This window comes from Sinocyclocheilus anshuiensis, unplaced genomic scaffold, assembly GCF_001515605.1.
Source record: "Sinocyclocheilus anshuiensis isolate Anshui unplaced genomic scaffold, SAMN03320099.WGS_v1.1 scaffold304, whole genome shotgun sequence".
NCBI classification, from domain to species: Eukaryota; Metazoa; Chordata; class Actinopteri; order Cypriniformes; family Cyprinidae; genus Sinocyclocheilus; species Sinocyclocheilus anshuiensis.
Window position 1 is genome coordinate 1,259,139 of NW_015555737.1, and position 18,222 is coordinate 1,277,360.

At 35.7% G+C, this 18,222-nt stretch overlaps 1 protein-coding gene across 1 annotated transcript in view; it reads right to left on the bottom strand.

Annotated features, from left to right (window-relative positions):
- Window positions 1–17,931, bottom strand: part of LOC107673139 (voltage-dependent calcium channel subunit alpha-2/delta-1-like) — a 127,233-nt gene extending 109,302 nt beyond the window's left edge. Inside the window, 3 exon segments of the mRNA XM_016466623.1 lie at window positions 8,635–8,751; window positions 8,975–9,056; window positions 17,442–17,931. Of these exon segments, the coding sequence (XP_016322109.1) occupies window positions 8,635–8,751; window positions 8,975–9,056; window positions 17,442–17,563 (321 nt within the window). The 5' untranslated portion in view covers window positions 17,564–17,931.
- Window positions 17,932–18,222: the final 291 nt, after the last annotated feature.

The following is an 18,222-nucleotide window of genomic DNA, read 5'->3' on the forward strand; positions in this document are numbered from 1 at the left end:
GAGTGGCCACCTCCAGACTCATGCAAGGCTCTGCAGCGGTTTCTGGGATTCGCCAACTTCTACCGGCGCTTCATCCGAAACTTTAGTCAGGTTGCTGCACCCTTGACAGCTCTTACCTCTACTAAGGTACCGTTTAGGTGGAATTCGAAAGCTCAGGGGGCCTTTGATGACCTCAAGTCCCGATTCATTTCTGCTCCTGTTCTTTCGTTTCCAGACCCTGAACGTCAGTTTATTGTGGAGGTGGATGCTTCCGAGCTTGGAGTAGGTGCGGTCCTTTCTCAGCGGTCCCCTAGAGATGGGAGGGTACATCCCTGTGCCTACTACTCTCACCGCCTGAGCCCAGCAGAACGGAATTATGACGTAGGCAATCGGGAGCTGTTGGCGGTCAGGCTGGCCTTGGGTGAGTGGCGCCACTGGTTGGAGGGGTCAGCACAGCCCTTCTTTGTCTGGACGGACCATAAGAATTTGGAATATGTTCGTTCGGCCAAGAGGTTGAGTTCACGTCAAGCCCAATGGGCACTCTTCTTTGGCCGGTTCAACTTCTCTCTCTCGTATCGTCCAGGCTCCAAGAATGTAAAACCCGATGCCCTTTCCCGCCTTTTCAGGAATACGGGGGCACATTTCCTTCACAGTAATAAAATACATTTTAAAGTATATTCAAATATAAAACAGTTATTTTAAATTGTAATTATATTTCTGTATATTACATTATTTTTGGTCAAATAAATGCAGTTGTAGTAAACATATTTTTTCTTTTTATTAAATGACTCTTCTTTCAAAATAAAAAACACATAACATTTCTTACTGACCCTAAACCGTTGAATGGTAGTGTATCCGAGAATTAACAACATTAAATGGCATTTGCAACCCATTTTACTTCCAATTTTCACCATCCTATCAACTGCAAAACAAAGTCCTTCCCTACTTTTGTTTTAAAGTCTTTTTTTTTTGTATTCTTGGGTTAACATGATCCAATAGGTTATGTCAGCCAAAAAAAGTTGTTTCAGAGGCAGAGCAAAATATTTATTTGATAAAGATCACAAAAACAAATATTTTTTTGTTCATTCAGAATAATGCACCCTGTTGAATGTTGTACAATAAGACCAGGAAAATGTATCAAGAAAGTTATATATAAAAAAAAAAACATCAATTTTGATTTCATGCTGACTTCAAGTCTTCCAAGCAGAAAGAGCAACCTTTGAGCAATAAAAGTCTCTTCTGGGGTGGACTTCATGCCATTTGTCTATACGAAAGGACATATTTCGCCTGGAGGTGAGGGATCCCAATTTGAGACGGTGTCAGAAGGATCACACTTTAGCTGTGCTTAATGATCTGACATAGCAGAGAACAGGCAGTCTGGGATGTATGCACACGGGACAGAGAAATCATTTCAAGTGTCAAACGAAGTCTGTAAGGAAGGAAGACAGAATGTAAAGAGACACTAGCTTTGCCCCAAGCCAACCCTAAATGACTAGGTGATTTAATATAAATTATTCAGCTCTTAATTACTTTTCACATGGCTCTTACAAACAGCCACACACAAAAATTATATTAATAATTCAGTTTTTGAGAAGATCCACAACCCAGCTCCCATTATCAAACCGAAATAACATGGCCAGGCTTAATAAACACCAACACAACAGCTGGAGGACAAAGACCACATCGATTGGATGTCACCGCTGGCACTGTAATAATCTCAATAAGATCCAACGGGTCAAGAACCGAGTATGATTCATAAACCAGGGTCATATTTCACCACCAAATCAAAAAAAGAAAGAAAGATATTTTGTGTATCAAGAAATTCTATGATATTTTGTAAAGAAAAGCATACCCCCATTGTCATTATTGTAATACAAAAAAGTCATTCTTATTATTGTAATTTTCAAAAATAATTACATCCTGGTCTTTTGCACTTCCACAAAAACACTAATAAATGTAAGTATTTTACTGTAATATAGTTAAAAATGACAAAATTGGTTGCAAAGACGCAGAATATTTCTAGTAAATTTCCAGAAACTTTCCAAAAGTTTCCAAAATTTTCTGAAAGTTTCCAAAAACCCTTGGAAATTTTCCCAAAATTCTGGAAGTTTTCTGAAATGTTCCACCCTTTTGCAACACTAATCAAATCATCATGGACAATAATGATATATAATGCGATACAGTAATGAATTTGCAGGGCAAATACGATAGACAGACAGACAGACAGACATTACTTTTTATATATATTTTATATACAGTGTTGGGGAAAGTTCCTTTTAAAAGTAATGCATTACAATATTGTGTTACTCCCTAAAAAATTAACTAATTACGTTACATAGTTACTTTTTATGGAAAGTAATGCGTTACGTTACTTTTGAGTTACTTTTTAAATCTGGGCAGGGCTTGCTTGTTTATTTTTAATAAAAAAAAGTTATTCTTTAACAAATGTAAAAGCCCTTTTCACAACAGAAGTGAAATGAATACGCCCCAGGCTGAAGGAAATGCAAATTCACGTGTGTACAGTAGAGGGCGCAGCTAGTATTTCCTTCTAAATTAAAAAATAATGCGTTACTTTACTAGTTACTTCAAAAAAGTAATCTGATTACGTAACTTGCGTTACTTGTAATGCGTTACCCCCAACACTGTTTATATACTATATACACTTTTTTTTTAAATTATTATATCTTATATAACTTTTGATTTTGATTTCACATTATATATGTATGTAGACATATAAACTTATTTACACATTTTTCCTTTTGGAGAAGGAGCCTTGTTTTTAATTTAGAGTGAAATAATTGTTTTTAAGAGATACATCTACATATCAGCTCATAAATCAGTCTGTTACTTTTTCTTGCAACATAATACTCCTTCTACTAGTAACAGGGTGGAATTAAACTTCAAACAAATTGTTTAAAATTAGCTGAACATTGAATGATTCTATGAGACAAAATTCTCTGATCTAACTATCCATCTCCCTCTCACAAACCTCTCCTATTGCACGTGGATAGCAATGATCCAGCTATTCTCAAACAAACGCCTCACATCTATTATTAATAGGAACATGAAGGGGGGTGAATTATTCACTCTGATTTTCTGTAGATAACTATTAGGTGAAAAATTACAACTTCCACTGCATGACAAAATGCATATTTACTGGAGTGCCATGCCTAGAAGCAATAATTTCCACAGTAATTCTGCTTGGTGTCAGTGTGATATTCAACATTGTCTACTCTGAGATCCTATTCATATTTTCTCAGGAAAATATGGACAGAACTGTGAAAATCGGAACAGCCCCCACTACAGATTGAGGAAATGCATGTCAATTAAGCAGTAAACATTTCACTATCTACTTAGCTGGACCAAGCAGACACATATGCACAGTCTAGAGAAGATAATTAAACGACCAAAAAAACAAAAAGACTTCATCCCACAGATTGAAGAAATGCCTTTTAATTAGGCGGTAAACATTTCACTAGCTGGGAAAAGTTGGACTGTGGGCGCGAGCTGCAAACAGTAACATATGATGGGACGTCTGGTCTCTGTAATGCATCCGAAATAATTTGAAGTCATGGGATTTATAGGATGTACAGAAGGTGGAGAGGACTCTTCCTGAGCCCAGCGTGCGACACGACCCTGCAGCTCAGTACGGCCACTTATGAGAGCGACCTGCTGTGCACCAACATGCCCCAGGATGAGTGTGGCCGGCTGGAGGCTGGTTATCTTAGATACAGTGCTGATCAAGGGGAGGAGAAGGCTGTTTAATAATGCATGTCGAAGCAGACAGGATCAAACGCAGGGCTGAGACCAGACTTGTCTAAGACAAACCAGGCCACTGGATCGATCAACTTACACCCCAGCACTAGGGCTGTGCAAAAAATCGAATGCGATTTTCATGCGCATCTTCGATTTTTTGCCCAGCCCTACCCAGCACACACACATACAAATACAGTCACAGCTGAAGATGAGCGAGATGATGGTTGTAACCTGGCTAAAAGACTTACGTGCGTTTCCACTGGCACGGAGCGAGCGTTTTCAATTCATTCCTATGGAAGTTGAGCTTAAACGCTTGCACGGTGCATTATGGGATTGAAAGTGGCAAAAATTGCTTAATAAAATAATATAATTTAAAACACTGTATTAAATTTAATTTAGAAGAATTTAAAAATAAACAAATAACAACAACAATAAATAATGATAATAATAATAATTATACATTATACTTTGTATTGGATTAAGGACACTGTATTACTTTTAATTTAGAATCATTAAAAATTATGTAATAATCATAAATCAATAAAAATTATCCAAAATAAAAAATAATACAATGTCTTATTATTATTATTATAAAGACAATGTATTAATTTAATTAAGAATCATCTAGGAAATGTATTATTGTTGTTGTTGTTCTTCTTGTTATTTGAAATGTTACATCTTTATTTTCAAGTTTAAATTGGACATTGAATGTGGTTTTGGACCTCTGTATGCCTTATGCTTGTGTGTTTGTGTGTGCCATCTACACATCCATGGGTTTTTACTCTAATCAACACACTCACAAATGTCAAAATGAGAAGTACCCTAATAGAAGAGTACCCTACTGATCAAGGGACAATAATTTACAATAATAATAATTTAAAAATGAATAAAAAAATTTGATAATGTTGTGTAGTCATCTATAATACCTTCTATAAACACAGCCAGGTTTACTCGTTGAAACATTTATTCATGATGAAATAATTACTTTATAATTGTATTGGAGTCTTACACACATGCTATACAGTTAATTGGAGTGATGACAGCTATTATGGGAGTGGCTTGATGGAGCACAGGAGATGCAGATAACTTGATCTTGACCCTTAAGAAACTTTAATTAACGCTGTCACATAACAAATCTGCTTCAAAGATAAAATGAAATGAACTGCTAATTACAACATTGAAATAAAAATGTAAAGCCTGTACAAATACTAGAAATCATGAATATAAATAATTGGGAATAATGTCAAAAAAATTAAAATAAAATAAAAACAGTGCACATTTCATTTAGCTACTATTACATTTATGTAGTTTTGTTCGCTTGGCTGTTTCCAGAAATTTGTCAAGTTTTTCGCCAGGTGTCTTTTTTATTTATATGTCATTACGTTGCTGTCTTGCCGCCAGCCAATCGCTTCAAATCCGCAAATTCGTTTGAAGAACCAAATTAGCCAGAGATCAGTTATCACGATTACTAGATCTGGAATCTTTCAAATCATCTCAGATGTATTAAGCGAGGTACAAAGAATGGACCCCAGGAAAAAGGTAAAGCTGCCTACTGGTAAACCGTCACAAACCTAACAACACACACACGCCACATGTGAGAGGTTGCGGCTTATTTGCGTGCTGCATAGCTAGCTCTAGTGGCTGTTGACCTGCAAATATTAAAAACACACCATAATGAGGAAAAGGCCTACAGACCACATGTGACACACAAACATCAGGTTCTCAAGCTTGAAACCAAGCCACGCTGCGTTTCATCTGCATTATCAAAGCAGATCACAGAGGTTGGAGCTGAGAAGGCTGAGGGCTTGAGTCTGTGTTTTCAGAATGGTGCAGTGGCTGAGAAAAACAGAGAGACAGGTGCTAAAACAGTTCTTTATTTAGTCAGCTGACGACAGCTCTAGGGGAAGATATGCCTGCGATTAAAATTTTCATCAATCACTAGAAAAAAAAAAGAAAAAAAAAACAGGAAAAAAGGGGAAAAAAATAGATTTGCATTTCCTTAAGGAAATAGCAGTGGCTGTGAAGCAGAGAAAGAATGGTGTAAAAGTTTTAGCCAAGATTAGATTTTAAGCTTTAGTTCTGTTAATGAAAAGCTGAATCAGAGCTCAGAATCTTGTCAGCTGTGCAGGAGAATCAGCACACAGCCTGACACCATCTTTGTAGTGTAAAGGCAAGTAGAAGGTTAAATAGATGCAAAAAAAGCCACATTATTCGGTATGCAAATGGATGCAAAAGACTAATCACAATTCAGTATGCAAAATATAATGAAGTCATCACTGTCAGATTTCCAATACCAAACATTTTACAGTCAATGGGATATTTTCAGAAAGTAATCATAAATGTCTATGTAACATTAAATAATAATTATTATTAAAAACCATAACACACTTGAGGCTCAAATTAAATTAGGAAAGCAGGAAATAGTGTCAAGATGTTCAAGGTTAATTGCAAAAAAAAAATCAGAGTAGAAAAAAAAATTAACAGCAACAAGATTTCTTAGATGACTCAAAACCCTCCTTCAATGTAAGCCTATGGAATATGTATTACTGTTATTTATCAAATAAAACTAATTGTTAAATTAAATAAAACTAAAATAAAACAAATATTATATAAAATACTAAATTAAATAAAAACCTAAATTAAACTAAACTAAATAAAAATTAGAAATACGTTTTTTTTAACTAGTTGAAAGTTTAAGTTGAAGCACTAAAATTACAAACTGGCAATAAAAAAAAAGAAATATAGTATACTAAATAGTATTTTTTTAAGCACATACATTTAATAAATGACATTTAAATTAAAAGTGAAAAATAAAAAGCTAATTCAAAATATTAATAAAAGTATAATCCAAATAATTGTAATATAACACTGTTCAGGTATTTCTTTTTTGCTTACTTGATAGTCCACTAGGTAAAAACCTGAATGCTAATGAAGTCTAAATGAAGTCTGAAAATAGCATTTTTAAAGCACATAAAAATTAACAAAACCTTATTAAAACTGAAAAATAAAAAGCTAATTCAAAATATTAATAAAAATATATTACAAGTAATACTAAAATAAAACTCTCCTATCAGGATTTATTTATTTTTTTTTGCTTATTTGATAGTCCACTACCTGAATGCTAATGAAAAGCAAGAGCATACATCTGATTTGAGACAGCATTCATTTCCGAAGCACGAACAACAGAGTGAGTTACATGCCAAAGTTTAATACTCACACTAGCACCACAAAAAGAAGTAAAAATATAAATAAAAGCAATCAATACTGTTTACACAAACAGCCTTCATAAACAACTTAAGTACAGTAGCAAAACATCTCATTAGTGTCTTAGTAAACGACCTCCTTGTGGCATTTCCAAGAAAAGGAATCAATATCCAGTCTTGCAAAACCTCAAATGAAACCATCACTCCATCGGCCCACTCTAATCTTCCTGTCCGTATACACAAGACAATTGTGTGACAAATTGTGAGGTAAAAAAGATTAAATCTATTCTAGTGAAACATTTAAGTCAATGTTACGTGTTCTGGGGAGGCCGAGAGATGTGGGGATGAAAAACATGCGCACGAGTGTCTTATTGAGACAGATGTGAGTGAAAGAGCAAGGAAATTCCCAAAGGCCAGTCTGTCTGTCACTAAAAGACGAGAGAACACCTGAGTAATGGGCTGAGAAGGACCAGTCCAAACATCCCTCTCCCTCTCCTGCCTCTCTGCAAAGACAACAACATTATTCACACAAACTAATACAATCATCGCCCAACAGCCTTGACCACTACTGAGACTTCCTCTGCATGCTAATGGAGCCACGGGTAGACAAACACAGCAGCCATGCCAAACCCCCTCCAGGTCTGCAGACGGGCATCAGTGAAGCGGGGAAAGCCCCACACATCTGCAGCGGGCGCAGACACCCAGAATCTTTCAAAGGCTAAAAAACAATTATAACCCGCTGGCATCCGTCCATCCATCTTTCCAAAGGATATGCCAGCTGGCGTGTGCGCGGACACACATACTCACTAATGCATAGATCAGATGCAGGTCAGTACGAGCACACAAGAGGGTAGATGCAATTTTATTTTGCCGTCTATGGGGCATCTGTTCAACTCCAAACAAGCAAGTCAACAAGCTTTCTAAATGTACAACTGCGACCACTGGCTCTTGATTACATCATGGTTTACAAATTACAGACAAACTATCTAACGCTTTGAACATGTAAAAAAAAAAAAAATCAATGTTTTATATATGAATCAAGCATCAAAACAATAAAAGTTTAATACAGCTTTAATTTTTTTCAAACATTAGAATGTGTCCAGGTTAATTTGATCTTTTTCTGAGCATAAAATAATGACTATCATACATTTTCACCATGATTTACAGAAGACAACCACAAAAATGTCATTCAGTAACTTATGCCTTGACAGGCATATTTAGAACACATTTTAATTATTTTAAATGAGTGTTGTCAAATCGATTAAACGCTATTAATCGCATCCAAAATAAATGTTTGTGTATGCACATATTCATAGTACACACACATATATATTGTGTGTACTATGTATATATTATAAATACACAGGCATACCCGTATATATTTAAGAAATATATGTAAAATATTAAATATTATAACATTTAAAAATAAAAGTATGTTTCATTGTACACACACACATATATTGTGTGTTCTATGTATATATTATAAATACACAGGCATACCTGTATATATTTAAGACATATATGTAAAATATAAAATATAATAACATTTAAAAATAAAAGCATGTTTCATTTGTAAATATGTATGTTAAGATGAATGACATTTTTTACATGAGCTATATATATATATATTTACATGTGTACTTTATATCTTTTGATGTTTATGCAACTAAAATCAAATAAAGCAGGATGGTCTTACCTCTAGAGCTGTGGCTCGCTTCTTCAAAAAATTTTCTATATTCCTTGCCGCTGTTTCCACAAGCTGTGCCGCATTATTTGTTTTCACAGTGAAATAATTCTGATTATCCATAAAGATCTGCCATAACGGAGAGAAAAAGACACTCATTAGGGACTCTGGTAATGAGGTAACGAGATGATGGTTTACCGGTAATGATTGTTTTGATAATTAAGCAGGCTTTTATTGAGGCTTAACTCTCGCTTATGATTTGTTGGGGTGAATACACATTAAAATACACATACATCAATATGTACAGGGGTGTGTGTGCGTGGTAAAGTGTGAAGGCCTTTGGACCTCTGACCTGTCTTAGATTATTCCCAGCGCTGGCTGTGTCTGCTAGAGAAACCAGCTCCTGCTGCAGTTGATCTACCCATTCTTTTATCCTGCAAACACAAACACTCCTATTAAATACACAATTGCAATCTAAATATATACCTAGAGGGGTCAGAAAATGTGATGGAAAACAATTCAAGTCTTTATGAAGTAACTAAGCCACAGTCATGAAGACAGCTACATATGTGAGTCATATCGAAAGCAATTTGCAGTATGGAAGAGTTACAGCAAATGTGATCTCATGACAGGTGCTTTTAATATGCACGATTTAAAAATAGCACGAAGCAGCTACAAATGACTATATAGTCAGTTAGCACACTGCAAGCAAGAACTCAAGATGAATAACCTGGTGAACGTACAAAAAAACCCTGTCCTTCAGAGCAAACGCAAAACGCTTCAAGCACAAACATGTGTACCTCAGAAATGGCTTTAGTGATCGTTTGTTGTGTTTTGTAAATGCTGTGCTTTAATTTTGTAGTTTGTGTGACCCTACCTGATTGTCTGAACTAAACAAATGGCTCATTTATTTGATCAAGGTGACGCAAAAATCGATCAAGCAAGTCAAATCCTCAATAAACCTGGGCATATCAAACTTAGCAGACAAAGGGTTGTACAAACACAAATAAGTTACCTACCTGGAAACAATCAGCGAACGTATGCAAAATAAGAACATTTCGCATGAACTTTAAAATAAAAGCACAAATGTACAAAATGAAATGCATCTGCAGAATAACACAAAACTGGCGATCCCTCAAAGTGTTACTCTTCCATATTTTTAAGTATTTATATTTTGAGAAAGCAAAATCTTTCATCTTTAACCTACAATTCCTACAATTTGTAAATCTTATAAACCGCACATGGTTGCAGACCTGTTCTACAAGACAAAAATTCAGAGAAGTGGTTCCAATGACTGCTCCGCGTGGTTATATAACATCCAATTAATATTAATAATTAATCCTACTGTACAACCACACTTTGATGGAAACTCTCTTTCTTCATGATATTCCTTGATGTTACACTGCAAGATGAAAAGAGGAGTGAATTCATGGACATCGGGACGAAGTCACATGTCTTTCATGGCCTCTGTGATCACAGATCTAAAATGACCCAAACCACGATGAGAAATTCAGGAGGTGTTTGCGAAGTGTGAAGTCCACCGGAAAACTAGAGGTATCATCTCTTGAAGAACTGTATTTCTGACAAACTGTGATCCTAAACACTCATTTGTTTTTATACAATATGCATTTTATATTTTAGCAAAATATAAAATGTTCAAAAGTTGAGCACTATTTATTTGTTTGTTGTTTATTTTTTATTTATTTATTTTTGAGGAAACGTGTCCTCACTAAATAAAACTTTTAATTTCCTTAAAACATTTAATTAAATAAAAAAATAATCAAATAATGAATATAATTTACAAATAATGTATCACTGTTTCCACAAAATGATTGCATCACAGCTATTTTCAACACTGATTACGATGAAAAATGTTTCTTGAGAACCAAATCAGCATATTAGAATTACTTCTGAAGGATAAAGACGAGTAATGGATACTGAAAATTCTGTTTAAAAATATTAAAATAGAAAACGGTTTAAATTGTAATAATATTTCACAGCATACTATTTTTACTGTATTTTAATAAAACAACTGCAGTCTTAGTAAGCCTTTTTCAAAAACATTATGTAGTGTATATGAAATCATTTCTAATCTTTAATTATTAAACATTCTCACTCACTCATGCTGCACAGAAATATTCGGTAAAGCATTCTGCCCTCTCATGTATTATTTTTGTGAGAGAACAAAAGTCTGCTGTCTACATAAAAGAAGCTGAGTAGCAAATGTTCAGTGACTTTGTGATACCAGAGAAAAAGGCCAGGGTCTTACTCTCTTTCCCAGAAGAACAAAAACACACATATCCACAGCAGTCATCCAAGTTTAAATCATGAACCCAGACCGTCAATACTAGTATAATAGAACCCTCCAGTGCTTTCTGTATTGGGGTCAGAACCGAATTTGAAAAAGGAAGTGAAAAAAGATAGATGGGCTGCAAAGAATTCTGAATTTAATATAGGCTCCTCCATCCTTCTCCTCTAGCGCTCATTCTATTCTTCTGTCATACGCTTTTTTCCTCAGGGGCTGGAAACACAGAAGCACAGATGTAGGCTGCAATGAGACAATCTGTTGTCTGAAGTGCTTTCTAACGAGCAGAGGTGGACAGATATGGTTATACTAGCACTTTTTTGCACCAAGTCTGCTAAGTCAAAATATCCTGTTTGCAACTATGCCTCCAGCCATGTAAAGTCCCACACATTCTTTAAAACCTTTACCCTGTAAATAAGCCATTACCAATCAGACCTCCTTCACTCACAGGATGTTGCACACTACCTAGTAAACTTACAACCACACACGCTGCCAGGTTTTATGGTGGAAGAAAAGCCAAGTTTCTCACAACCACCATGACTCATGTACTGATGCAACAAAGTCTAAATGTCTGCAGATGTACGAAACACTCAAAGAAATAGTTGAATCAAAAATAAATAAATAAAAAAATGCTGAAAATGTAGATGTGTTTGCTTCTTCATCTGAACAGATTTGGAGAAACTGTAACATTATATCACTTGCTCAACAATGAATCATCTGTAGTGAATGGGTGCCATCAGAATGAGAGTCCAAACAGCTGACAAAAACATCACAATAATCCATAAGTAATTCCCACAAATCCAATCCATCAATTAACGTCTTGTGAAGTGAAAAGCTGTGTGTTTGTAAGAAGTAAATTCATCATTAAGGCGTTTTAACAAATATGAGTCCATAATGAATCAATCATTCAAAATAACGCTTCCTCCAGTGAAAGTCCATCCCACATCGAAATAGAGCAACATATTTGTTAAGAACCGTTTTAGATTGTTTTCACTTGTAAATGTGCTTGATCTGTGCATATTTCTCTCCTGATTCAGACAAGACGACTTTTATCACTTTTATCAGCTGTTTGGACTCTCATTCTGACGGCACCCATTCACCACAGAGTGTAATGCTACATTTCTCCAATTCTGTTCCAATGAAGAAACAAAACTCATCTACATCTGGGATGGCCTGAGGGAGAGTACATTTTCAGCAATTTTTCATTTTTGGGTGAACTATTCCTTTAAGTTGAAGCTTGATCTACAGTATAATGAAAGTACTTAATTTTAATCACAGTTAAGATATACTACAATACTTGCAGGTTTCTTACTATGCTTAAAATTGGTTGATTATCATGTGGTTTAATGCATTTCGCTCTTTAAAGGTGTAGCCATGATGTTGCAATTATTTATAAGAACATACAATGGTGCATTTTGAGGCATAATTAATGCAATAAGAAAACTTTTATAATGTATAATACATACAGGCCTCAAGTGAAGTGTTACCTAACTGTTCATGTATCTTTTACATCCAACAGCATTATCTTGAATTAAAAGATACGTCTATCTAGTACAGTAGGTAAGATAAAATGTTTAATCAAAGGAAACATCCACAGTTCTTTAGATGAATTCTGCTAAAAAGGTAATTTGTCAGTGATCATAATAAGTTTATTCCAGCGAATGTGTGCTTTCATTCACTTCCATTTCCAAGGTCCATTCAGAGACTTCCCTGCGCTCCTCTATAATAAGCTATTTAATCCCTTTACAGGCTGAGGATTAGCGCTCATCTGACAGGGGAACAGAACTGTGACTCTAAGCTTTTTTTCTTTTTAAAGAACTTATGGCTACGCTTACATTAAACAGTTGCTGCTGGGAACAATGCAAGGTTCTAGACCAGGGAACCATGCAACTATTTATTAAGGGGGCACCATTTCAGTTAGACTTGGGTCAGTTAGGACAGATAAAACAAAGCTCTAATGCAACTAAACTTGCACGCTTTGATGAATCTTGTTATTATTTGTAGTTTAAAATGTTGAGCAAGGCACTAGCAACACCAAAGTCAGTGTTTCATTCTCAGGGAATTAACTAATAAAATGTATACCTTAAATGCAACACAAGTCTGTCAAACCCTAAAGGTTTGGGGTAAGAAAGACGTTTTGAAACAAGCCTCTTATGCTAACCAAGGCTGTATCAAAAATTCAGTAATACAGTAAAATTGTGAAATATTATGAAAATGTAAAATAACTGTTTTCTATTTCATATATTTTAAAATGTAATTTATTCCTGTGATGACAAAGCTGAATTTTCAACTGTCATTACATTAAGTCTTCAGTGTTACATGATCCTTCAGAAATCGTTCTAATATGCTGATTTTGGTCTGCTTGCTAGCAGAGCTTCTATTATAAAATAATAATAATAAAACAAACTTTGCACAGCTAATGAAATGAGACTTCTTTTTTGGCTGAACTACTCTTTTTAAGTGTGCTCCTAAACATACCGCTTATTACAGCATAACATTGATCTTGTCCTCTCCACAGGTGAGTGGCGTCTCTGTCAGTAAGTGGATGAGTGTGGGACTGAGGGACAGGTGTCTCAGGCTGTCAAGAGGACACAGTCACAGTGATCACCTGCGTCATCTCTCTGTGGGAATCCTCCCTCAGTTCCCTCTCTAAAAAGCCTGTTTCTGCACTAATACTACCAACTGAAAGAAACCAGAGGAGCAGTGTGGCTTATGTCGCTCCAAATTGAGTGGATTAGTTATTGAGTACTCTCACTTCCTTTATAAGTGTATCTGAGGCACAGATGGGAGGGAAAGCCGAAAGTGTTTTATTTATTAGTTTTTTGCTGTTTTTGTCTTGATGCACCTTTTCTTTCTCTCCCACAGTAATGGTTTCAACAACCGTTGTACATCCAAGAACAGACAGAAATAAAACTAATTGTGGGAAGCAAAAATTAGCTACAGTATATGCAAAACAAAAAAACTGACACACATACACATAGTATTACTTTAAAGTATCTCTCACAACTAAAGGAGATGGTTAAATATGTTAAAGGGGTCATATGATGCTTTTTTAAACATCATTATTTTGTGTATTTGGTGTAACAGAATATGTTGACATGCTTTAATGTTCAAAAAACACATTATTTTTCAAATACTGTACATTATTGTAGGTCCTCTATGCCCCGCCTCTCTCAAACGCTTCGTTTTCTACAAAGTCCCTCCTTCCGACAAGCGCAGTCTGCTCTGATTGGCCAGCTGACCCAGTGCATTGTGATTGGCCGAACACCGCAAGTGTTATACTTTATTCTCAAATTGTTAATGTTAACAACATCAGCGTTGCGTGATTATGAGTATAGTGTGTATAAGCAAGTAGATTTCAATTTCTGTACTACAGTCTAAACTCTAATTGTCATAATCTTCGAATTTCGTATTAAGAAATTCTTTTAACCCAAAAAGCAAATTATGCTCCCTTCGAACTGGTTGTCTTTAAAATACAAATCTTGTGTAATCCCAGGCTATCTGTAATCAGAAGCACATTTAAAACTGGAATATAATTTAATTTCATTCACATGTGTTTCATAAACAACTAATCCTTTCTGGATTACAATCCGCCATCAAAATGATAAATTTAATTATTCCAGCTGCTGTGAGAAAAGGCTACAAAGATCCTCCACCTGCAGCATCCTCACACGCGATAGCCTAGTAGCCGGGACAACTTCTTTATGTTTACAGACGTGACGTAATGACACAGTGCCATGCTCGAATTTCGAGAAATGAGTTATCTTAAAGGGACAGTTCACCCAAAAATGAATATTTGCTGAAAAGTTACTTAACCTTAGGTCATCCAAGATGTAGTTCATCAGAACAGATTTGGAGATATTTGGCATTACATCACTTGTTTACCAATGGATTTTCTGCAGCGAATGGGTGCCGTCAGAATTAGAGTCCAAACAGCTGATAAAACATCACAATAAAACAACAACCAATCCACATGACTCCAGTCCATAAATTAACGTCTTGTGAAGTGAGAAGCCATGTGTTTGTAGTAAACAAATCCATTATTAGAACATTTTTTAGAACTGTTTTTCTTGTTTTTCTGCGCATATTTTTCTCCTGATTCAGACAAGACGACTTTTCACTGGCAAAAGCAATATTATGGATAGAGTACTCACATTTTAGCCAGAAACAATAATTGCTATTCACTTCACAATATGATAATTTGATTGACTGGAGTATGTGGATTACTAGTGATGTTTTCATCAGCTGTTTGGACTCTCATTCCGACGGCACCTATTCACTGCAGAGTATCCAATGGTGAGCAAGTATGTAATGCTAACTTCTCGAAATCTGTTCCATTGAAGAAACATTCTCATCTACATATGGCCTGAGGGCTATACTTTCTATACTAGACTTTCAGCAAATGTTCAATTTGTGGTGATCCATTCCTTGAAGCTTTCCCCCTTACTTTTAATTTACACTGTACTATTCTGCTGTAACCTTTTCAAGACAACCTTTTCAACAACTGAAAATAACACAAAGGCATATCATTCTTTTTCATTATTTTAAAGCAATGCATTATTGACGTAGATTCTCAGATATCTACCTGAAGAGCCCATTTAACAAAAGCATTTGTTATGCGGAACAATTATTTCCTGGTTTTTACGGCCATTACAAATATATTGATCTACGTCAGTTCAGGCCACCCAAGAGGTTTGTTTTTCCTGAATGCATGTTCTAGTGCAGAACAAACAGGTGGTCAAATCAAAAGGTCCAGCTTCTTACATAATCTTTGTAAATCGTTATCTTAATGCATTGCATTAATGCTCTTCACACCATGCAATAAAACACAATTTGAGACCACAGTCACGATGTAAAAATACACCAATTCTGTCTATTACTGCATTCAGAAATTACATTTTATAGATTTATGAAAGCACGTAAAAATCTGTGGCATGTTAAGATTGTATAACAGTGAGGAAACTGACAAATCTCTTGTTCTGCTGTCACAACCACCTGGTGAAACAATCACTTTTTAAGCAGCAGTGCAGACAATAAGGGCAATTCATCTCAGATGCATCTGTCCTGAAACATGCTAACAACAGGAATACCTCAATGTACTGAGCTGGGGAACAGCAATGGGCCTTCCGTACAAATTCACAATCGTGCACATCCACAATAGTTTAAACTTACTTTTTGCATACGATTTAACTTGTCTGCTATACAGACTCATTTAAATATCAGGTTAACAAAAGACTTGCCAGCTCAAAACAGAAAACTGCTCAACCATCTGTCAGGTCACATCTGTCTCTCACAAACACAATCGTTTGTGTGCCATACATGGTCACAATGCAATTCTGTTGAATATTGTTATGCAATACATTAACTAAAGCAATCCTGAACTTTTATTCAAGTAACATTGGAGCAAATAATCTGGACATCTTTAGCAAGGTAAAATAATTAGTCTATGTTCAGTTAAATATCTCATGCTGAATGATATTTGTAAAGTGAAAAATCTTAAATCATGGGAAAAGATTACATAAGGTGAAGGTGAAATGGAAACCACAGGAGGTAAAAGCTTTAACCTGGCTTATAACCTTAAGATTAGTGTCAGTAAAAAGTTAAACACATACACACAATATGTTTGCGAGATTAACAGACCTTAATTTGTCAAAATTCACCAATAATCTAAAAGAGAGTGTTTAGCTGAAGAACCATTGTGAACAGATCGCTGAGTCAGATTTTAAGAACTGGAGCAATGAATGAATCATGCTTTTGAGCCAGTTCTTTTCAATTGGTTAAACCAGCTAACAAATTGTACTGATTTTTTTACAAATCATAGTTCAACTCTGACTCACTGATTCAGTCCCACAGGCTCTCAAGATCACTGGAGGAGAAGATCATAATCAGAAGACTTCAGAAGGTTTGGGATTTCGCTCACAAGTCCTACAGAACACTTTTAAGGTGCTTTTTGTTCCTTTGTTTGGATCTTAACAGTTGTGCTTATCAGCAGTCTCGCTTGGAAAAGACATGAAAAACATTTAAGAGTGAATAACTTCATGTCTTGATAAACAAATCAATAATGGGAAATAATGTCTCCTCCCCCAATCATTCAACATAATTCATAATATCGATTGTGTATTTGTCTGCTGTATTATTAAACAACGTTACCTCTTAACATCATTGAACAGAATTTATATATTGTCTATAAGTCTATAAGCGTTTGGACGTTATTGACCATTATTGGGGCATATAGATGTAGACAATTATTGTTTATAATGAAACAAAAATCTAAATAAAGTATACAGATTACATACGATGCGTTAAATTCATGTTAAACTGCACACAAGTAAATAAATAGTTTGTGTATTATGCATCCAGCACGATATACACACTCACAAAAACGTACAATTACACTTACGCACGTTCAAACTGAATGAAAGAACAAAAAAAGAAGCGTTTTAATCAACAGTTGAAACACTGTGACGCTCTTCTGCACACACAACTGCACAGACAACAACGTTAAAGTACTTACATGAGCGGACTGGGGAACTGCGATGGGCACGAGATATGAACAGATGCGAAGAGGAACATCATCAGCACCGAGATTCTGAACGGCTTCATGGCCAGATCTGTTGATCTCGAGCGCACCATCATCTGTCAGTCCACACCAGTTACTTTTCTCCAGAGATATAACGCGTCGTTCTCCTGTGCTGCTGGATAATCGTATTATTTCCCGTCATCAGGTTAGAGACAGACTGGATCGGATTGGTGATGAGTGTCCTGTTGGATAGCTCTATACGCGCCGCTTCATGTTACAAAAGCGCGTGTGTGGCTCTTCTGTGTGATCCTGCGCGCGCTCTGATCAAACTACTGACCCCGTATAGAGGGGAGGGAGAGATCAATAGCCCCGAATCAGCGTCATTCTGCCCCCACCCCGCTCTCCTGCCCTCTTATTGCAATAGCCTTGATCGGATCTTCTTGCAATGCAACCCTCTCCAGTCCCTCTCTCTCTCCTCCTCCTCCTCCTCCTCCTTCTCTTATGCTTCCTCGACACATACTAAGTAACACCTTATGCTTCCTCGACACATACTAAGTAACACCCTCCTGAAATCAATTAAGAATGCGTACAAAAGTGCCGTGATACCCACTGAAAGCCAATTAAGAAGATTTGGCATTTACATTTTTACTTGAGTACAGTACGTTTTTGGCACATAAAGAAATAAACTGCAATGATTTTTTTAAAATACTTGTTTTTATTGATATTTTATATAATACTTATGGTTACACAACGTATATAAATACTTACATTAATT